This window comes from Sturnira hondurensis, unplaced genomic scaffold, assembly GCF_014824575.4.
Source record: "Sturnira hondurensis isolate 20B ecotype Veracruz unplaced genomic scaffold, ASM1482457v3 Scaffold0008640, whole genome shotgun sequence".
In the NCBI taxonomy this organism is placed as follows: Eukaryota; Metazoa; Chordata; class Mammalia; order Chiroptera; family Phyllostomidae; genus Sturnira; species Sturnira hondurensis.
In genome coordinates this window covers 17,678,925-17,702,969 of record NW_028081271.1, presented here as the reverse complement: position 1 = coordinate 17,702,969, position 24,045 = coordinate 17,678,925, and the positions used below count along the sequence as shown (strand labels likewise).

At 41.4% G+C, this 24,045-nt stretch overlaps 1 protein-coding gene across 1 annotated transcript in view; it reads right to left on the bottom strand.

The window, feature by feature from the left end:
- UNC5D (unc-5 netrin receptor D) overlaps positions 1-24,045 on the bottom strand; it is a 223,033-nt gene that overhangs the window by 179,110 nt on the left and 19,878 nt on the right. The window contains exon 4 of the mRNA XM_037055091.1: positions 147-250. Within this exon, the coding sequence (XP_036910986.1) occupies positions 147-250 (104 nt within the window). The remainder of the gene's footprint in view (positions 1-146; positions 251-24,045) is intronic.

Sequence of the window (24,045 nt, the reverse complement as noted above, 5' to 3'; positions counted from 1 at the left end):
TTCTTTGCTAATTCCTTCACCATCTTTCTCATTTGGGTCCAGACGGCAAGAATGCCAGCCAGAGGCTCCTCTGCTTCACATGTGCGACCACACAGGACTCTGCCCTCCCTCCTGGGAACAGGCCCAGCCCCAAGTGTCTGTCTCACCTCAGCAGCAGGGACTCCCTCCGGCGGCCGGCAGTGCAGAACGATCATGCCTTCAATGGGAACCTCTCTTCCCTGCGGATCTTGCTCAAAGTTCTTCCGTAAGTCTGTGAAGAAGTGTGAGAGACAGGACACTTAGCTCTGGGACTAGGACTTTTCGCATTTGCTCCAAATACAATAAAATAGTGAGCTTACTGTCATGACCTAAATACACACCAAAAAGTCACTTGTTTTAGGACTTCTAGAGTGAGAGAATCAATTTCCCAAATATGCACAAGCACATTTGAAATAAACCTTAACAAAACTGTTCCTAATGCTCCGTATTGATGAGAAGGATAAAAGAGTTACTGGGGAGCAGAGAAAGCAAAACTCATCATTCCATGAGTCTTTGCCAGCATTATCTGCTTAGCAACAAATGACACCCTTGGCCTAACAAATTGCCATCCACAGCTATCATGCAGTTGAGATACCTGTGACATTTTTTTATTAAGCAAATAATACATTATTAATCTGTAACCTTTGCCATTCCCTTAACCTTCTAGCGGGTTCTAGAAGATGATAATAGAATGAGATCACCTATTGGTCTTTTATTTGTAACCAGGGAAAAGGGCCACATCGAACCACCACAAAATCTGTAATCTATCTGATCAAACACAATTAAAAAATACGATGCCCTCCAAACAGAAATGCTGGTATCTGTGTAGTGCCTTTCACGGAAGGCTTGAGGCACTTTGCAAACAAGCTACACTATTAACCTTTTACACATGGAAGGGAGCTGCTTGGAGAGGTTAATTGGCTTGCCCGTGGTCATGATGCCTGCCGGTGATGGGGAAAAAATTCACCGAGCTTCCAGACACCCAGCCTGTCTGCTAACCAGCAATGCTTTCTTAGGAAAAAGGACGCATGGGCAGTTCAGAAAGGGCTACATTTGCACGGCTGTCCACTTGAGCCTAGGCTTCATTAACAAGGGAGCAGTTGACCTTTGCTTCCTTTGAGGTGTAATCACAACACTGATAATTCTACAGCAGCAGCTAAATCCTTGCAGTCTCTTGGAAGCCTGGGAGATCAGAGCTGAAGAGTTTTTTTAGCAGTCCTCCTCAATGCAAACAGTCCCCCCTCCCTCCCCGACCAGGTTTTTTTCTTCAATTGAGTATCTCAAATTATAGGCTGTAGATTTATTGATTTAATTTTCTTCAGTGCTTACAACAACATGAAATATGTTCCCTGTAAAGAGCAGAGCGCCAGAATCAGTTACATCTTTATAAATTTTATAAATACATTAAGCTCGCTTTTTAGCAAGTCAAAAACACCCGATGAATAGCAAGCACAGCCATCCGTGTGTGTGCTTCCTTTTGAGTTTTACTCTTAATGTTTTCCCTCCCAGAGGCAACCAATGTCTTTTGTCGGCGGGGTCATGCATTTCAGAGATCTCCGTGAGTACGTAAGAGACCGAAGAGCCTAAAAGGGCTCACATTGCAGGCAGATGGCAGGATTTATCTTCTCATTTCTCCGTCTTCCCCAAGACTGTAAAGCCGGCTTCCTTCTACTGGAAATCTGCACCCTGTCCCAGCCCTGGCGATTCAGAACTCCTGACTCCAAGTGCAACGAAGGTCACGTGGGACAGCAAACTGTGAATGAAGGGACTGTGAGGAAACCCCAGAATAAAAAAAAAAAAACCTCACCACAAATTCTCCTTTGCTCTCCCAAAACAGGAGATCTTTGGGTCAAAAACCTCTTTTCCACACAGCTCATGCATTGATTAGGACTGGATCAAAATTACTGCGTCATGCAGGGGGAGTGACTAACAGGAGACCCCAGTTTCCTGGTGGAAAGGATTGTGCTTCTGTGGCAAACTTTGGTTGGTGTGTTTGCCATCCCCCACCACCATGTTTTGTTTTTTTTTAAAAAGGCTCACTCAGTGGTGCTAAATGAAGATTGCACATTGACAACAGCAAATAATCTATATTCAATCAGACGAAGCACAAAAAAACCATTGTTTGATAAATAGATACTATGCATATACAAAAGGAAAGCCCTCTGTTGACACTGGGATATCGGAAAGTGCATTATCTTCTATAAACGAGAAGCTGGGAAATTTCTAGTAGATCTCACACAGCTGGGGTGGGTTTGAAGACTGGACCCACCCACCCTCTTGCTCTTCCCAGTTGACACTTGAGATCACTGGAGAGTTCCAGCAAGAAGCACCTAACCACCTCCCAGTACGGAGATACAAAAATGGAAGGCCCTGGAGGAGGGGGTTAGGAACTACCCGGGTGTCACCTGTCTGGATCCAACTCCTAACAGGCAGCCATTCATGCGCCAGATGTCACACCAAGTGAGAAACCCACATGTCACCAAGACCACTGGCCCTGGGCCTAGTACTGGAGCCAGTGTATCAATGTTTCTGACTCCCACAGCAAACAGTAGACAAAATTTAGCTAGCTACTGAACGCAACAAAAATTATGGAAATACACTCTTAGGCTCAGATGTAAATGGTTCCAAAGGTACCTCAGATTCCCACCAGAGGTCACCCAACCTAACTGGTTTCTAAAGCAGGAGACTAAATACTTCTATCAACTGTGTTGATAGAACTGAGGCTTGAAAGACTCACATAGGATCCTAGGCAACTTCTAAGAGTAGAGAAAACATCCTCAGCCACATAAAAAGAATTATCATAAAAACGAAGGAGACAGACCATAGAACTGAAATTAAATGGCTTCTTCTTAAGACAAGAAACAAGAGGCATTTTTAAATAACATGTAATTTAAGTTCTTTAGAAGTTAAAAGGAAATAGCAACTGAGAATCTAGAGTAGGGAGTTATAAATAGGATAACATCTGAGATCAAGGAAACTGCCACTAAGCAGGAAAAAACCCTGCTGAATTAGTAATATATCTATCAGAGAGATAGTAAACAGCATACTGAATATTGCAGAAAACTGATGAAACAGAAGACAGGTGAATCAGACTGGATCCAGGCAGTAAAACAAAGCACGCCAGTTGTTTTACAGAAAATATTAATGTAAAGAACTGGAGAAATACAAAAGGCCCAGGGGAACTGCTAGAGGCAGATCCCCCCCGAGAAGAGGAGATGGAGGAACAAAGAGAAGTTGGGGTTGTAGAACTTGGAAGCTCAGAGAGAAATCAAACGTCCAAGGAGAGGCTAGTGTGGGTGCTGGCGCCTCAGAACTTAAGGAGTCCAGCCCCAGACCTCTGAAGGGGGCATGCCCACCAGCCTAGTGCTGGCATCTCTAGGGAGCCTGAGAAAGCATATGGTTCTGGAAGCATATGAAAAAAATAAATTGGAAATAAGAAGCAACTACCATTTCCAAAATAAAGAAACTCTGCTGGGAGGGTGAGTCAGGGACAGGAAATGAACAGGAAGAAGCATCCTTCTTCCCTCTCCCCCTGGCTGGTCTCCTCTGGGGCCCTGATGGGTGGAACCCTACAAGAAGCCAGGTTCCCCATCCCAAGCTTCACAAACTATGGACCAGTGGTTGGGCAGATGGGAGACAAATAACAAATGCCAGTCTAAGAAATTTCCTCTCCTACAGGTCTTACAATTGCTTACTCCAGATCCACTTTCCTCACTAGATCGAAATACCATGAAGGCAGCCTTCATACCCAAGATGAGATGTTCCCCTACACATCCCCAGCTCCTAGTGAACGTCAGATACGGGGCAGCGCCTTAATAAAACACATGTTGAATAAGTGAGCTAAGAGAAACATAATAAAATAATGAATTAGCAGGAAAAAAAGATGAAAAAATAACAAAAGATAAAGTTGAGATAGAAAAATACAATATTAAATATAACAAACATTTTAAGAAACGAGATGAAAGCTATGATCACCAATTTAAAAGTAATTATAATTCTCTGAGCTGAAAAATGGTCATTGAATACATGGCAAAATAGTTTTAAGAAGAAAGAGAAAGATACTGGGTATATCATAGTTGAAATTTTAAATTTTAACATAATCAAGGAAAATTAAAACTAATAATTTTACAGGTTTCTTTGTGGCAAGTAAACAAATAGAAGTAACAAGCAACTTCACGGACAGGATTGATACTGTTAAGATTTTCATACTATTTAAAACCATCTTTAGATTCAATGCAATCTCTATTAAAATTCCAATTTTTCACAGAAACCCAAAGAAAAAGTCCTAAAATTCACATGGAACCACAGAATACCCTGAAGAGCAAAACAATCTTGAGATAAAAGAACAAAACCAGAGGCTTCCTGGTTTCAAACTCCAATACAAAGCTTTAGTAATCAAACAGTGTGGTACAAACATACAAACAGATACATTGACCAATGAAACAGTTAAGGTTCCAGAAACACACCATCAAATATACAGCCAAGTAATACTGACAAAGAACCCAGTGTATTAAATAAGAACAGTCACTTCAATAAATGATGTTGAAAAAGCTGGATAGTCATATGCAAATAAATGAAATTTGACCCGTAGCTTATAGCATTCATAAAAAATAATTCAAAGTGAATTAAAGATTTTAATATAAGACCTAAATCATAAAACTCCTAGAAGAAAACATAGGAAAAGCTCCTTGACATTGGTCTTGACAACAATTTTTTTTATTTTTGGATATGATACCAAAAGGACAAGGAACAAAAGCAAAAATAAAATAGCATGACTATATCAAATCAAAAAGTTTCTGCACAGCAAAAGACCAACAAAGTGAAAAAGCAAGGTGTTGTGGACTGCTCTGCCTAGTTCTAGGAATTGTAACTCTGCCCCCTGTGGCTAAGGATGAAGGAGTGGCCTCTGGAATTCGAGCCACGGGAGACAAAGCTTGTCTCTGGTAGCAAACTGGCCTCAGTTTCCTCCCTGCCCCCAAAGCATGGTCGGAAGTCCTTGAAGAGTAACACCCCTCACAGCGAGGGGCAACCTAGGCCAGACATGACCACTTGGGAGGCCATCATGGAAGGACTTGGGGGGGCTGAGACAAAAAGGGAGCAATGGACTCTCGCCACCCCACCCCGCCCCCCCACTTTGACAAAGCCCGAGTCCCCATGTTCTCTGGGAGAAGCGCTTCCTGGCTCTAATCCCCTTAAGCCTGAATACCTGATGGGAAGGGGTGCAGCTCCTTGCCTTGCTAGAGCATGTCCTGGGGAAAAGTCTGGCATCACAAAGACTTCCTGATAAACCTGTGAAATCTGCTCTGCTAAGAGTGCTTTCATTCATATGTTAAGGGTTCGAGCAGGAATCTCTAAAACTCTTCCTGACAGACTCTGACTCAGACTAAGCCCTCAGATTTCTTTGAAATATTATCTACTGTTTGATCCTTGCCACCCTGTATTCCTGTGTATTACAACCCAATAAAAGCCCTTGGAGGAAGGGGCTCAATGCCCTTTTCCCCTGAGAAACTGGCCACTGCTCATGGCCTTTTTTTTTTTTCTGGGAAACTGGCTACCTCTCTTCCCCAAACAGATCACATCATGTCTCAGTCATGTTTACTCTCATCCAGGAAAGTCGCCCCCACTGCAAGGTACAGAATGGGAGAAAGTATTTCCAAATCATGTATGTGATAAAAAGTTTATATCCAAAATATATAAAAAACTCATTCAACTCAATAGGAAAAATACAATCTCATTTTTAAAAGGGGCAAAGCACCTGCATAGACATTTTTTCCCCCAAAGAAGACATACAAATGGCCAACAGGTACAGGAAAATGTGCTTAACATCAGTGATTATCAAAGAAATGCAAATCAAATCCACAGTTAGATATCACTTCACTCCTGTTACAATAACTATTATCCAAGAAACAAGAGATAAGTGGCTAGCGAAGACATAGAGGACACAGAATTCTTACAGCCCCCGCTGGCGTGGCTCAGTGGACAGAGCGCCAGCCTGCCAACCAAAGGGTCCTAGTTGGATTCCCAGTCAGGGCACATGCCTGGGTTGTGGGCCAGGTCCCCAGTAGGGGACGCATGAGAGGCAACCACACATTGATGTTTCTCTCCCACTCTTCCTCCCTTCTTGCTCTCCAGAAATGAATAAATAAAATCTAAAACAAAAAAAACCCAAAAGTATTCTTACATACTCTTGGTGGGGATATAAACTGGTACAGCCACTATGAAAAACAGTATGAAGTTTCCTTAAAAATTTAAAATAGAAACTCTCGCCCTGGCTGGTGTAGCTCAGTGGATTGAGCGCGGGCCTGAGAACCACACGATCGAGGTTCGATTCCCAGTCAGGGCACATGCCTGGGTTGCGGACCAGTTCCCAGCAGGGGACTCTTGAGAGGCAACCATACATTGATGTTTCTCTCCTTCTCTCCTTCCTTTCCTCTCTAAAGATAAATAAATAAAATCTTAAAAAAAATAAATAAAATAGAACTCTCATATAATCTAGCAATCCCATTTCTAGATGTGTATCTGAAGGAAATGAAATCACTATCTCAAAGAAATATCTGCCCCCCTGTGCTGCAGCATCAGTCACCAAGACATGGAAACAACTTAAGTGTCCACAGATGGATGAAAATGTCACACACACACACACACACACACACACACACACGTGATTTAGCGCCTTTTACCACAACACAGATGGACCCTGAAGGCACTGTGGCAGGTGAGATAAGCCAGAGAGAGAAAGGTGAATACTGAATGATCTCACATTTGTGTGGACGCTCAAAAAGCTGCATTATACAAACAGTGAGTACAGTGGTGACTGCCTGCTGGGGCCTGGGTGGGGAGAGAGACGGGATATGTTGATCAACAGGTAAAACTTCCAGTTACAAGATGAGCAAGTTTGCAGCCCTAAGATATGGTGTGGTGACTGTAGGGAGCAACACTGTATGAAATACAGGAAAGGTGCTAAGAAAGCAGGTGTTGAATGTTCTCACTACAAAAAAGTGTCACTATGATGTAATGAAAAAGTTAATTAGCATGACTGTGGTAATCACAATATGAACATATGTAATTATCATACTATACCACCTTAAGCTTACACAATGTTATTTAGTAAATATATCTCAACATTTTCTCAAAAAAAGTAATTGGCAATAAAAAAATAATCAGGCTATGACTAGAGCTTTTTTCTGTATTAGTGTGTACCAGAGTATAATTCATCAAATCTATTTTTTAAGGAGTTTATTTATTTCTAGAGGAAGAAGGAGGGAGGGAGAAAGAGAGGGAGAGAAACATCAATGTGTCAGAAGAACACAGACTGGTTGCCTCTCACATGTGTCCTGACTGGGGACCAAATGGCAACCCAGGCATGTGCCCTGGCCGGGAATCAAACCAGGGACCTTTTGCCTCTTTGAATGACATCCAACCAACTGAGCCACAAAGTCAAGGCTGTTTTGATTATTTAGGAAAAAACATGGCACTACTTTTCTAGTCCCAAACAAGTTACTATTCATGAGCAAACTGACAACAGTCTAAACACGACCAAGCCAAGAAATTTTAATAATTCTCACATGTTTCCTGAAAACATCTTCTAAAATAAATACATAATGAAAAGGCACTGAAAATAATAAACTAAGTAATTTGAAGTTGTGGCTTTAAAAAAATCTGACAGTAGGCAATGAAAACCACTTAAGTATAAATCTGAATACTTTTTATAATATATATAAATATTTATGTAATGATCCAAAAAGTCTGGAAAGAGAAATGTATAGCATCATGAATATGCATAATAAATAACAAATAATAAGCATTTATTTTTAAAGATTTTATTTACTTCTTTTTAAAGAAGGGAAGGAGAAAGAGGAGAAAAATCAGTGTGTGGTTGCCCCTCTTGTGCCCCCTACTGGGGACTGGGACTGCAACCCAGGCATGTGTCCTAGCCTGGGAATCGAACCTACAACCCTTTAAGCCACACAAGCCAGCGCCGAACAATAAACACACTACTAGCCCATGTGTTCCAGAAATGCTCTAGGCAGTACTCTGCAAACCACTGAAAAGGGTGAGGCCGGAGCCTCAAGTATCTGGTTGAATTCTGGGGCTGGGACTCACTAAGGCCTCAATAAGTATCTTTATCTCTCTTTACCCAGTTTCATCACCTATAAAATAAGAGCAATAATTCCTATTATAGTGTTTGTGAGAATAAAATGCTAATATATTCAAAATCCTTTTAAGAGCACTGGAAGCATAATTCACTTAATAAAGGTCACTTACATTACTAAATCCTGTTACAAAGCCACAATGAGGAACAGTGTGGCTTGCCATAAATCAGATATACAAATTAGTTATAAATTGAGCATTTTAAAAAGACAATCAAAACCAGTAAGTTAGTGTATGATAAAAGTGACATCAATTAAGTGGAAAAAGGTATTAGCATGCTCTTTTGGAGAAAAAGATAAAGTTAGATTTATGTCTTATTTTATAACCAAAATAAATCCCACTTTAATCAAAATACTTTCTACACAGAACCACAGCAGTATGAAAATATTTATTGACTCTTGGGTTGGGGAAGGCCTTTCTAAAGCTAAAATTGAAAGAAGAACAAACTCTAAAGGTACTGACTGGTTGATACCGTCAAAATTAAAAATCAGTTTTATGTAATATATTATAAGCAAAATTATAGTCAGTCTCATTAGCTTTAACAGAGAAAGAGCATTTAGGAGGCAAAGTGAGAAGAATAAATATCCTAAAATAAAATGGGAAGGGTGCAGGGAAACAGAATTTACAAAAGAAGAAACACAAATAGCTAATAAAGATATTTAAAAGAATCTATATCAATATTTATTAAAGAAATGTCAACTTAAGCCCTGGCTGGTGTAGCTCAGTGGATTGAGCATGAGCCTGCAAACCAGACGATCGCGGTTCAATTCCTAGTCAGGGCACATGCCTGGGTTGCAGGCCAGTTCCTAGCAGGGGCCAATTCCCAGCAGGGGATGCAGGAGAAGCAACCATACATTGATGTTTCTCTTCCTCTCTCCTTCCCTTCCCCTCTAAAGATAAATAAATAAAATCTTTAAAAAAAAAAAAAGAAATGTCAACTTAAAAGGCATCAATATGTCCTTTTACTCATCCAAACAGGCTTTGTGTTTCTTTGTTTTAAATAATTTCTATCATTAGAAAGAGTATAAGAAACCAGATAGTCTTACACATTGCTGGAAATAATAAACATGAGCAAATATAAAGTTGAAATATGTGTCAGAATCACTTTACATGTTCAGTTATATATTCATTATCTAATGAATGAGCAGACAACATATGGTATATCCAGACAATGGAATATTATTTGGCAATAGAAGGAAATGAAGTGCGAATACATGCTACAACATGGATAAATCTTGAAAACGTGCTAAATGATAGAAGCCCAACTCAAGAGGCCACATGTTGGATGATTTCATTTAAATGAAATGTGCACAGCAGGCGAATCCATCCAACCAGAAAGTAGATTAGTGACGGCCTAGGCCCCAGGTGGGGGTGGTGGCGGGGGAGAGGAGGTAGGAGGCATTACTGTTACTGGAAACGGTTCAGTTTTTTGTGTAATGAAACTTCCAAATCTGACACTGGCAACGGTTGCACTACTCTGAGAATACACCGAACACTATTACACTGTACACTCAAATTAGGTGCATTAATTACAAGTATTATGGATTCTAACTCAATAAAACTGCTACTGAAAAGAGTTCGTTCCTATGATTCAGTAATTTACACTTCTACAATTTTTAAAGAAATTGATTAGACAGCTATACAAAAAAAAAAACGTAGTATAGTGATACGGTGTAAACCATCATTCATGATGCTCAACAATTGCTAACAACCTAAATATTTAATAATGCAGCAATGGTTAATACCTTCTGGTGCTTTCATATGATGGGATACAATGCAGACAGTAAAAAGATACGACCTACTGATGTACGCGACCATGTCCAAGACGAATCTGTAGAGAATACCACTGAGGGAAAACAGCCAACGCCCCAAACTTACATTCTATATGAGTCAATGTTTTGAATCATATAATTTAAATGACAACAATATAGAAATGAAGGACAGACACATGGTTACTGGGGGTTAAGGAAGGGGGAGGCAAAAGGGAGTGGATGTGCCCGCAGATGGGCCCTATGAAGCGTTCTCTGAAATGCCGCGAATGTTCTGTATTCTGTGTCCACCCAGGTCAGTTCCTCAGCTGTGATGTTTTATTTCTCCAGTCTTACACTACATCACCATTGTGAGGACCTGGCTTCAGGTACATAGGATTTCTTTTTATTATTTCTTACAACTGAATGTGTCTACAATTACGTCAAAAAGAAAACGTAATTAAAAATATTTAAAATATTGCACGTATATGTTCGAATAAATTGCTGAATGAGATAGAAGAGTTTTCAGTAAAAGACCTCTATCTCTAATGTATTTCAGTAAGAATTATCTTCTTCCAAATGGAGCAATTATATTTTTATAGAATGTACCTACTTCCAAATAAAAGTAGATACATTAGCATTAAAAACTTGTTTCTGCAGGTATCCATCCTCTTAATTTGCCTTCAGGTTTTCAGTAAATGTGCAACGGCCTCCCTCATTCTCTCGAGTTGCCAGGCAGTGGGGGTGCATTATTGAACTTGACATAGGCCATTCCAGCCCTCCCACAGCATATGTTTCGGTAGGGAGGAGAGACATTAAACAAGTAATTATGAGGTAGGTAGATGAGAGAGGAGCGAGAGAAGTAGACAGTTCTGTAAAAATGTACCACAGTGGGACCCATCTTAATCTAGTGAGTGATTCCAGGAAAGTTTCTCAGAGAAAGTTACAAGGAAGCCGAGGCAGGGCAGCTCACAGGCCTACATAATGCACACCACACCTCATTTACTGTTTCAACCAGACTTTTAATGGCTTCATTTTTTTAAACATCTATATGCTCGCTTGTTCCTTTCTTGCGAGTCTGCAAAATGCTTGCCTTGCTACCTCTCTTTCTGTAAGTTATCGCACCACATAAGCACACTCTGTTATTAGACTTGGTCTTCTATTCATAAACACTGAGAGGGTGGAATATAAATAGATTTCCACCTTCTGATCTCACAGTCACACCCGCGTGGTCTACGGGAGGAAGAAAAATAATAACTGTTCCATTGCTTGGTATTAGGGAGCTGAACCAAACTGCACAATACGCATCAAAATTGATGATCTATAGATTTTAAAATAGCACCTGGTATGAGACTACTACATATGAGATAGGAAAAGCCCTACAGAGAAATCATTCAACGTTTCCAAGATCTATGACTGAATGATTATGGGTATATTAATTATCATCTGCATTTCCTTCTATAGTTTCCAAAATTTCTTGGATGAACATGAAATACTTTTATAACCTGGAAAAAAGGACAATGTTCAGAAAACTTCTCTTTTCTATTCATTGCCAAGATGCTCTTTCTCTAAACTAGACCAAACAGACTCAGCAGCCAGCGAAGAAATTCACTTTGTATCTTTTTATCATGCAAGTTTCACTCCCACGATGTCTATTCGAGAAGGAAGCAAGAAGTACTGTATTTTTAAGTATTTAGTGAATTCTAAAATATTCTTCTATAATTTGATTTTTGTCACGGGAATCTGTGTACATGAGGACAAGCATTTTCATCTGTTTACTTCATGGCCTTGCCTCTAGTACCTGAAACGGTATACAGTAGCTACTCATTCATCAACATTTATTGACTGAATGATTGAGTAAGCTTCCATTTAAATGAATCTGAATATTTACTATAAACACATATACAATTGAGTCTCCAATTGGTAAGATGACTAGGAAAAGCAACACATGGATAAATGTACAGCCACGAGGTTAGAGTAACACACTCATTCTCGCTTTGAGGATATGAGTGAATAATACTAATGAAACATCCATCTTGGCCAGTTTGGAGCATTCGCATTACACCCCACTTCTGCTCCTTCTTCATCTCACTGCCCTATTCAGCTGTGCAGCAGAATGCCAAGGCCAAAAAACGACTGGAAACAAGAAGATCAGCAGGGAAGAGGAGGGAAAGGTGATGGAGCCAGGCACTAGACTGACTTGTAAACCATGTAATCAGCAACAGCATCACCCAGAGTCAGCAATACCTGCCAATAAGTAGTGCATGTGGGGCGAGGCCGTGGGAAGCAGCAGTCTCCCTTTCCTCACCCCCTGCCCTACTTGGCCTTTTTCTCATTTTCCTTTCATGCGACTATGTTAGAAAAGTCATTGTAGCACAAGAAAATCAATAAAAATTCAATTGCGAATAATAGTTCTTTGCAGCTCAGCAACACTAGGGAGTTATCGGCTCATTCAGTGTTCTGGCAGTTAATGCAATGAAATAAAAATAATTTACTCATTCAAACCAAATCAGCCAGTGAAAAACCATAGTCATTAAAAAAAAAAAAAGTAGGCATGGTCCTACTCATTTAAGACTGTAGGAAGACGGTACAAGGTTCTGTAAATGTCCAACTACAATGGTACTCAAACCAGCTTTGACTCGCCCCACTCACATTTTTCTAAAGAAACAACAAACCACATTTGTCATACACAAAAGGAATTTGTAACTTAGCCAAATACAGATCAATTGTTATAATGAAAGGGCTGGTCCAAATGCAGAACAGATGGATGCCAGCAAATTGAAAGTCAAGGCTCGGTGCCCCCTTCGGTTTGGTTACCACCTGAGAGGGCAGCTTCTAACTCCAGTTCCCAAAGGAATCGTATAAAAAGGCTTCCTGTCAGGTCAGTCCTTCTCTCAATGATATCTTCTTGTATTTGTCACAGTGTATAGCGTCTCTTGCCAGCCTGGCTTCAACCCTCTGCCTTGCTTAGACCTGTGAATTCTGCAAATTTCTTGACCCACTGATTCGTCATAATACTATGGTGTTTCTATCTCTTATTTCATATCTTTGTTGTGGGTCTTCTCTAATCTCGCCGGTTTCCTTGAAAGATAACTGGAGCTGATGGGAAATTCCACTTGTAGGCATCCCTGTGTCAGGGGCATACAGGGGACATCTGTTCATTCCTGGGATTTCTGAATATTGCAGACTTAACTCCTACTGAGTTAATCTTGCTGCGATAATGAAGGGGCAACTGTGGCCACAGTTGAATTGCATGGGCCTCTTCATAGTCCCCCTGACCTCACTTTGGTGCCAGGTAAGGGTAGACTCTGGGAAGACAAGGAGTCTGGCTGGCGCCAGCGGTGCTGTCATGCAGAGGCTCCTGAAGGCTGCTTTTTGGGGCCATAGCATAACTTTTGAGCTTTGTGTGATCCCCTGTGCTCCGCAATTCCTCTGCTGTTGCCAATAAATCGTGAGATAACTAGCATTGTGTGCCATTCGCCCTTTCCCAACAAGTGGCGCAGTTTGTCAGGCAATGGTGATGTTGCAGAGGCAGAATCCAGCAGCAGGGACACATTACGGTGGGCAGACACAGCTGCAGCTTTACGAAACGCTCTGAGCACTAATTTGACCTGCTCTCCGTTGAGCTGTTACCTCAATACATTGCACTCTATTTGGCTGCTTTTGTTTACGATGGCATGCAACAACCACCACAAAAAAATTCATTCACAGATCCCCTCAGAAATTGAAGATTTATTGAAAATCAGAAAGACAAGAACTTTAACTCTGAGTCCAGGACTGACTGGAAACCAAGAAAGACCACAGACTAGGCTTGAAAAAAAAAGAGGAAGGATCACAAAACAGGCAAGTCAGGTCTTAAAGAGACAGTAACATAGCCAGAGGAGGGATGGGGAGATCCAGTATAATTCCGTCAACCAGATGATTTCATAGTCGTTTTAGCACAGATGTTGCTTCTCTCACTTCTGCCCCTCCTAAACAACTGCCTCTCGCTCTATTCTGCTTTAACAGCTTCCGCTTTTACTCACGGCTCCTGATAGTTCAAGGACACTGTTGCCTGCTTGTCAGCTGTTCTCTCTCTGTTGTCACTATCAGTGGCTGATGCTCTTTCAGGATCAAGTCACACTCAGAGGAGCGCAAGTCCACAAGTACATAATCACTTCATGCTCCTCAAGTGTCTCCACATGCAGTGAATCTGCTGCGGTGTGCACTCTCGGACCCATGAACATGACTGGGCATCTGCGGCACATGACAGGACCACAGATGTCTCAGAAGCCACTCAGCACCAATCCCCTCCGTTGGGACGACGGGTGAGAACTCCACACAAGGAAACCATCCCTGGGGAAGGGTCTGCGGGGTTGGCTCTGTTTCCAGGTTCCACAAAAGGCACTTTCTGTGCATCGACTGTATTGATTTCGCTGTGTCAACACATAAAGGGCAGCCGAAGTTGGACCTAAATAGCAGATCCCAACAATCTTCAATAGGGAGCAGTTATTGGGAGAAAAATCAGAAATTCCCCGGTTCCTGATTCTTAAGGCATTAAGTCAAATTAAAATAAAGCTAACGACTCACATTTTGTATCTATACATCATTTTCCACTGAAAGGTATGGGGGCAGAAGAGCCGTAGCTCCACAGTCTGTATGTTCACAAATACTAGTGCTCTACTTACTGGGCTGCTAATGGGAGTATTGACTCTTGTTTGGATGCAGAAATAGCTGCAGAAACAAAGTGCTTTTGATGTAGATTTTTTCAAAGTGCTATATTACCCATTTGCTAGAGTAGGCGGCTCAGTTGCCCAGAAGTATATGGAAAGATTACGCTGCTGATTTTCCCCCTGCCCAGATTGCCATCCATGATGTTGATTGAACCCCACATCCCTACAGGCCACACCAGAGCCTATTTGCAGCTTGGCATCCCGATGAACACGGCAACGCCCAAGGAATTCCATGGTTTATGGGATAGAGTTTCCAGAACAGCATAGACATGAAGAATCATTCCTGACTTTCCTCAGTGCACCCCCAGCCCTCTGCGGGAAACCAAAAGGGTACATGAATCAGCAACACGTTTTAAAAGGAATGACCTAAAAATAACCTTAAGCTTTACTACTCACCACCTCATTATAATTCAGTACCAGTGGAGATGGGAATTCAGTACTAGCACTAGATGGAGAGGGAAAAGAAAAAAAAAGGAGAAAGTGAAAAAGAAAAAACAGTCCAGCAACTAGGAGATACATTTTTTTAACCTACGTTGTGGGCTTTTTGGTCCTCCCCCGCTTCCCCCCTCAGGTCTCTCTGAGGACAGGAAGGTTGATCAGGACAAGTTGTGGCCAAGTGTCTGGAGCATGTGCACCATGGAATATGCCACTGAATGCCTAGCACACATGCCTCCTGCTTGGCTATGTACAGAAGAGGGAAAGGGAGGCAAACTGCATTGCACCTGACCTTCAATCAGTCTTGCCTGAAGGATCTAAGAGATCCCGTCAGTCAGAAGTTGTTCACCTCTTTGGAAGCAAAAATCCATATTGTATAATAAATCTTATCAAGAGACAGAACAAATAACGCAGATAAAACTAAAGCTGACAGGAAAGAACCGACCATTCAGAGGTCTGGGGGATGCTTTTCAGGGAAAGACAACGACAGAAGGCTCTGGGATAGAAACTCTCAGGGGTGTTTGAGGAAGAAGAGTCACTGAGGCTGGACGATGAAGGGGTCGTTGCGGTGCAGGGACAGTGAGAGGGGGCTGGTACCTCCTGTGGGGCCGCAACCAAAGAAAGCCAACACGAGAAGTCCAGCCAAGAGAACAGGATGCTATGGTTTGTGTTTTTTTTTAAAAATAATCTTTCAGGCTACTGTGGGGAGAGTGGGTTTTGAGACGGCAAGAATAGAAACAGTAAGACTATCACAGTAGAGAAATAACAATTGTTTATACCAGATGGAGAGAATTGGAGAAATTCAAAACACGTTTTAGAGACAGAGTTGGCAGTGCTTTATGCCGGCGGTGATGTGACTGAAGGAAACGGAAGGATCTCGACTGTGATACCCAGGTCTTTTCGTGAGCCTCTGAGGGGGCATTAATGGACTGGGAAAGAGAGGACTAAACACAGGTTTGCAGGGGAGTTGATGACACGAAAACCAAGAGAGTTCCCTTCGGGGCACATTACATTTGAGTTGCCTTGTGGATATTACATCAGGTGGTCAGTGAGCAAAGAAACTGGGAGATGAGATGCAAGGTCAGGGCTGAGAGCCATCAGCATACAGACAGTACTGAGAGCCACAGAACGAAAAGTCTCCCCTGGGGAAAGTCTGTGGACTAAGGAGACAAACAGAGTGCTACACTATTTACCGGTGGGACGTCTCTGCACAGGAAACGGAGCTTTTGTCCACGGAAAGGAGAAAAAGACAGCAACACTGCAAAACATTCCTGGGCCCCACGCCCAGTGATTATGATTCCATAGGTCAGGTTATCTTAAATCTGAAGAGCAGTGTCCATGACTCTCATGTGCAGTGGGTTTAGGGTAGTCTAGAACAGTGTGCAAAGCTATGTAGTTGAAACAGACCCCAAACCCAGGGCTTCGGACATTTACCTCTGCATTCTTCCTAACACTCCTATTTTTCCATACATTTTAAAAATATGATCCCATCTAATCGTTATGCTTGTATTACACTCCATCTATTCCTCAAATAGTTAACTCCAGCTGTTACTCAAGCTTTTCCCTCTTTAATCACATTTTTTTTTTTTTGGAAATGGCTGTCCTTACCATCTCTGCTTTCTCGTTTCCTGTTGATCTCTAAATCCAGTGTGATCTCATATCGCCTTGTCTCCCGAGATTGATCCCTAGGTCTGCTGTGATCTCATATCACCTTGTCTGCCTACAATGATTTGCCCAGGTCCATGAAAGCCTTCATGTTACCAAATCTAACTGATCCTTCTCACTTCTTACTTTAATCTCAATGGTGATGTTGCCACTACTGACCATTTATTCCTTTACAAAAACCTCCATCCCTCTTGGATCCCCCGGTGCCCCTTTAACTTTTCCCCTCTCAATTTTCTTCATGCACACCGCCCCCCCCCCCCCATTTACCCCTTAACCACTTACAGATTTTCACTCATGGCCTGTTGCTTCTTCGCTCCTCACCAGCAGTTTGGTGCTGGGGACAACATGTAGTATGGAACAACTTCTTAAGTGATTCCAATAAAACCCTACACCTCTTCCCTTCCTGATGAAGATGTACTATCCTAACCACTACCTACTTGCTGATGACCCTCAGTTCTGAGTCTGATGTTAATACCTGGGCTTCAGGCTCAAGAATAAAAGAGCGTGATGAAAACAGTCCACTGAATATTCCATGGGTCGTTCCCATATAACGTGATCAAAACTGAACTTGGTGTCTTGTCTTCGCACTAGGCTTCTTCTACTCTATTAATAACATCCTGGATGGACTCGCCATCAACTCAGTCACTTAAGCCAGAAACCTAGGATACCCCAAATTGGGAGGAATTTCTAAACTCTTGCCTTACTTCCCCTCAGCTCTACATTCAAGCAGCCATAGACACTTGGTAATTTTACCTTCCTGGAACCTCACACTTGCCCTTTCCTCTTTAACCTATACCACCCCTGTGAAAGTCCAAGTCCCATCAGTGCTCTCAGATTGGACAGAGCTTCTTTGTTTTGAATCTTGTCCCTCTTAAATCTCTCTAGCTGTGCTGAAATTGTAAGAGAGGGGGTTGAAAATATGATCATATGGCTGTCCTGACTATGACAAGTCAATGACCTCAGACCCCATAAACTCTTAGAGAATGCAAACACCATCCACGATCCGACCTATCTTCCTGTTTCTCACAGCCCCATCCTTTGTTTTCCCACGTATCCATGGAGTTCCCCTACCGTCCCCCGTCTCTGGGCTTTTACTCAAGCTCTTTCCTTAACCTGAACAAGTTCTTTAAATGGGAAACCCTCCTTCTTCCTTAGGGATAGGCTCAGGAAGTGCACCTTGGACCTCAGGGATCAGTAAATTGTCCCTCTTGAGGACTCCTAACGAAAACCCACCATGCTCACCACCAACTACGCTCCATTGGAAAGGCGTGTTTATTGCATCCCCTCATTAAGCTGCAAACCCTTCAAATGGAAGGGATGGACGCGTATTGTGCTGCCTAGAATGTGGCGGATGAGTATCTGTGGATGACTGACACTTCCACATCTTAGTATTCCTCTACCACTTAACACAGGTCTAGAATGCACACTCTTGTCCTTACTTACTCTGTTGGAGGGAGAGTAAACTAATTTAAAAATAATATCACCATGGTCAAGAAGTCTTCTGAGTTTAACAAAGATAGGTTTTGTTTTTGCTTTTTTGACTTAGTGTCTGTTTGCATTATCTGTTGGAAGGTTTCTTTAGTGGATAACATGAGAGCTGAATTGAAATAAAATTTATTTCTTCTTCCCCAATAAACGTTTGTTGAGATTTTTTTTATAGAAATGGCCATTTTCCAGGAAGTTTAAGGTGTATTTCACCACAAGAAGGCCAGACTGAATTTAGTTGTGATTTCCTAAAAAGGTTGTGGCCATATTTCTGCAAATTCTTCCTGGTAAAAGAATGGTTGGCAATAAATAACATGAAGGGAAATTATTTGGGGAAATTCTTTTCATCATCCACAGTAGGATCTATCATAAAGCAATATGAATCTACCTAGTAGTTTTCCTCTTTAAGGCTGATGGACTCAATTCTGCAAATGGCAAGCAAAGGTTGCACAATTTATATCAATTTCAACAGATCTTTCTACTCTGTTCACAGAATCACGATTGTTTATAGAGCAGTGTTTCTCACCCTTTGTACTGAAGTGCCCGTCCTGGTAAAGCAGAATAAATCCCCATCCTTGAGACATTTATGGGTGGAGCCCCAAAAGATGTGGCACGCACAAAATAAATGGCGTTGAAGTTTCAAGCTGCATCTTTCCACTTTCCAACTCAAGAAAAGTTTGCATGCTACTGCACACTCATATTTATATTTGACTGACCTAAAGGGGGACTCTAAGCAATGCTTCAGAAAGATGCGCCATGTCTGTTTTGTGGCTTCTTATCAGCCCACAGCGGCCAGCAGTGGTCCACAGGAGCCTAGTCTTCTGAGAGATGTATGCAGTTTAAAATGGCCTATTAAGTAAAATGTTTCACAATGTAGGTTTTTTCAATGTTTTCCCATGGTTAAATATACAGTAGGTATTTTTGGAAGGAATATCATTGAAGTGATAGAATCTTCTCCACTCACCACAGCAGGAGACACATACTGTAGGTTTATTCTGTTGCTAATTATATAAACTCCAATCACTTGATTACCTTGGTATAGGGCAGGGTTTTCCACTGCAAGGTTGCTAATTCCCCCCTTTGTAATTAATAAGTGTCCTGGGGAGAGATAGTCTGAGATTATGTAAACATCCTGTTACTCCTGAAGCTTTTACCCACTTGGTTGAGCATCCATAATACTTGTCTGAATCAGTTAATATTAACAACTGATGCTAAATCACGATTTTTCAGTTCCTTCACTGCTTCTCCTTTTATTCATTCATTCTTCTATAAGGATAATTCTCCCTTTTTTCTGCGTTTGCTTATTTACATCTTCACTCATTCATTAATTTAAAAAACACATTTAGATTCTTTATCCCACCCTCCCCAACCCTCTCCGCCTTGGTTAGCTTCACGAAGCAACCCATGACCTGGGCAGCACCCAGGCAGCACCCAGGCAGCACCCGTCAGAGCACTCCCTGGCTCGCGGATGCTTATTTAGTGAGTTTTAGTACTTCACTGTCATCTATTTTGATGCTCCTGTTGTTCCAGATTTGGCCAATGGGAGGCCCTTTTAGGTTGCTCCAGTTTTCTTTTTACTTATTCAGACTGAGGGGCATTATGAAAAATTGGCATTTATACTTCAAAAACTCAAGCAATAAAGGGCAAAGGAAGGCAGTGCTTATGTGCATTAAAGGACGTTACAGAAAACTCTCAACTAGATGTTGGCCACGCCCTAGGATTTTTGTTACTATCATAAAGGACATTACTGAATAATTGATAAAATATGAATAAGGTCTCTGGATTATATAATAATATTAATGTTAATTTCTAAATTATAGTAGAGTTATGTCAAAAATATATTTCTTAAAAACATACACAATGAGGTACTTAGGAGAAAGGGAGTATCATGTCTGCAACTTAATCTTAAACAACTCAAAAAATAAACCTCAATTGTCTATATTCAAATATGCAGATAAACACAGAGAGATAATGCCAGAGCAAATGGGGTAAAATGTTAACACTTGAAAAATAGAAAAATATCACTAAAGGGCTTCAGGGGATTCTTCGTGCTATATTACAACTTTTCTAAAAGTCTGAAATTATGTCAAAATCAAAATACATTTTAAGAAAATCACATCAGTCTCTACCTCACCTCACGTCTCACCTCATGCAGTGATTCCTCTGTGGTGTCAGGGCAGTGAGGGCAATGCAGTTGAAACTTAGAGCAGGCTCTAATCTAATAAAAATAAATCCAAAAATAACTTCCAAAGATCCGATTCTGGGAAAATTACAAATACCATGGGAGGAGCACTAAATAAATGTTATGAGAACTCTGAGGTGGGTATTTAGATTTTATCAGATTTGAAACTAGAGATGCTTGATCAAGGTTAGCTGTATCTCTTTCAATGGCTCGGCTGGTGTGCTGGGCTGCTGTGGTCAATGAGAGGTAAGGAATTTGCAAAACTGGGTTTACTAAAGGAGACGGCCTGCGAGACTGGCCTTGGATGGAGAAGCTGGGTGGGAAGGCACAGGGGTGAGAGATGGGGCTGAGGATATGCTCCAGGAAAAAGGAGGAGGAATAGGAGTGTGTCAGGAAGGGGCGAAACAAGTCACAGGTCCCAGAATCTGAGCTGCGCTAACTTGCCTGGCCCTCAGCACACCATATGGGTGTGAGGGGAGGGGGAGGCTCCAAATGGAGAGTAAGGCTGAATCTGAATACCAGACAGATGTGCCTGTATTTATTTACTTTCATATTTAATTTGCCATCAGCGGGAGTCATCAATAGTTTTAGCGGGTGAAATTTTATGTTGAAGCCAGGAAGCTGAGATTCATATCTGAGATTTAATTGGATATCTCCCTTGTATACTTTCCAAAAAGATATGACCCCCACCCCTTGAAAACACTAATGAAAATACCATTTTTACTACCTGCCTGTAAAATTAGCTAGGGAGTTTGACAGTTCTTAAATGAGGTTGTCCTTTAAGCTATTCACTTATTCCTGGCATAATTGCATAGATATTTTAGGAGTACTTCAAATAAACAACACATTTAAATTACATTCAAGATGTATCATATATTTATATTTTTTAAAAGAATCAACAAAATAGTGGTTTCCTGCTGTGTTTTATTCCAAGTAGTCGACTTGCTATGTGACTATAATGGGCAAATGTTTCCATTGTTCCCACAACCCCAAAGCCTATATTGCAAAAAAAGGCCCAAGCGTTGAGAAGGGATCGACCGACCAAGGGTTAATGAGAGAGGAAAAACATCCTGTACGCAGATGAAGAAGAGGGAGAAAAACAGGAAAGAAAAGCAATGGCGAAGCAGCCAAATGTTCACCCATGAAAATGAAGAACTCCGCGTAATTGAATATTCCTGGCTCTGCCGACCACCCAGCCGCACAGCAACAGATGCCGCTGCGGCCCGGCCACCTCCAGCTGGAGGGAGTCAGATACACGGGAGGAGGCCTGTGGGAGGCGCTCCCTGGAGACAGACTCCTGCCAGCTTGGTGGGCGTGACGTCGGAGGTGGCTTTATTTACTTATTTTTACCTTTAGAAAGATCACTTTTGAAACGGGGCCTCAGCTATTCCCAGCCCCAGGCGGCTGGATGGGCAGCCGACGTCTCTGACACACTGAGGGACGTGTGAGTGGAAGATGACGGTCGGGGCCATTGGCTGCACACTGTTGCGCAGACACTGAGGCAGCGGGCAATATGCTGTGATCTTCTATAAGATGTATATTAATATAGGTTATATGATTATATATCACTCAAATATATAACTATATAGTTGAAGTATATGTACCTACACACACATATATACATGTAAATATATATGCAATCACTGGACGGTAAGAAATGCAATTTACTTGGGAACAGAACAGGAAAGCAATCACTGCCTTCCTCGAGGAAAACCTCAAATGCCCATGAACTTTTCTTTCTGTTGCGGTTCTCGAACTCCTGTTTCACAGAAAGAAATGAACATGGCTTAGGACCAGGAGCACTCAGGGAGGTGTAAAGGGATTTAACTTCTGGTTCCACACCTGCCATCTGCTGGGGGACCTTTGATCAAGCCACCTAACCTTCCCCCACATCACTTTCTCGGCCATTAAATGATAAAGCTTAGTCAATGGCTTCCATCACCTTCTCCCGAAGGGTGCTTCGTTAAGGTTTTCTAGAGTCTTGCAGTGCAAAAAATGGCCAACAAACCAACTGGCAGGGTCAGCATCATCTGGTAACTCTCAGAAATGATGGAGACTGGACTTAATGGAACCATCTGTATTTTAACAGGATTGTGGTTTATCTGCGTGCACGCTGAACTGTCAGAAACACTCTTCCTGGACAGGACATCCCAAAGTTACCCAATCAGAATAGGACGTGCCTAACCTCAGGCAAACACAGCCTCCCTGGTCCTCACACCTGAGTCTGGTCCAACAGGTCTGCAGTGGAAGCCAGGATCCACATATCCAACAGACTCCTGGGTCGGTCCTTGTCTATGAAGATGTGAGTTATAGAAATAAATAAAATAATTGTGTTGGTACTGTTTTCCTTTAAAAATCAAAGCCTCTCTGAGTGATATCACGCCAGTGAGCTTCCTGGTGCTTTTGCAGATTAGCTAACCCGATCGTGTCCAGACAAGCCAGACAATTCAGCCCTCAGCTGAATGTCCAGACATCATGAAGGTTTTGCCCACTGTGGTGTGGAGACTGTTAAATTTGTAATGGAGCATCGGTTAAATGCAGGAAGTGTTTGCAGCTCTGATGTTGAAGCACAGTAATTTAATGAATAATATAAAAATGATACTAATTTTGCAAAGTTCCCTCAAGACAATTGTCATCAGATTTATAAGCTACATTCATCTATCAAAATCCTTATTTAGCACACTAAAATGTCTTTAGTGCTCTAAAAAAACAATCTTAAAAAGAAAAATATATAGTGACAATTATATTCGATTTGATTTTTCATTTATTGGACATAAAGACTTTTATCATGGGCAATGTGTTGTTTGTTGAGAATAGTTTGCAAAGCCAGAAATCTCTTATTTCATCAAAACATGAACGTTATAAAAAAAAAGTTTTTTTCCCAACGAGCAAATCAAAAGAATTCTAAGCCAGGTCCAAAGGGCAGTCTTTTCCATCCACTTAGGATGCCATTAAACACAGTTAAATTTCAATTTACATTTTCATGTACACTGGTCCCCAAGTCAGATGCAATATTTAATGATAAATCGAGTCTTGACTTGCACAATTTTAAATAAATTAAAGAATCTGTCACTTGCGACACAGGGAGAAATTTTAAATGTTGTAAATAGTACTAGATGGCATCGTAATTACTAATACAGGCTTTCATGATACTGCTTTTATGACTTAACCTCCTATCTTTGCTGTATTCATAGGAACACATATGTATGAGAATGACAAAATGATTTTTTAATCCCTAAAGAGATTTATACGATTACTAATTCAGAAGTATTGATTGGGTGACTAAAAAAGTGGGAAGTGAGAGAAAAGTGTTTTCCATTTTTAACATTCTTTGATCCTACCAGGCTTGGGAGAGCTGGATACGTAGAACTGGCCTAGACTGGATTTTCAGAGTCCATTTGCCATAATCTGCAGGAAAAAAATGACTAAGGCACTAAAACTGTAATATAGTTCAATTAGTCTCAGTAACCATTAACGCACCTGCTGGTGAATGATGCTTGTGTCAGGGGGAATCAAATACATCCTAAAATAATAGCTAGGGAAGGATAAGGGCTAAACTTGTGCCTGGTGGAGTTTCAAACACTATCAACATTTCTGCCTCTTGCAATAATTCTAGGAACAGGCATCCTCTTGCCATTCAGGACAAAAG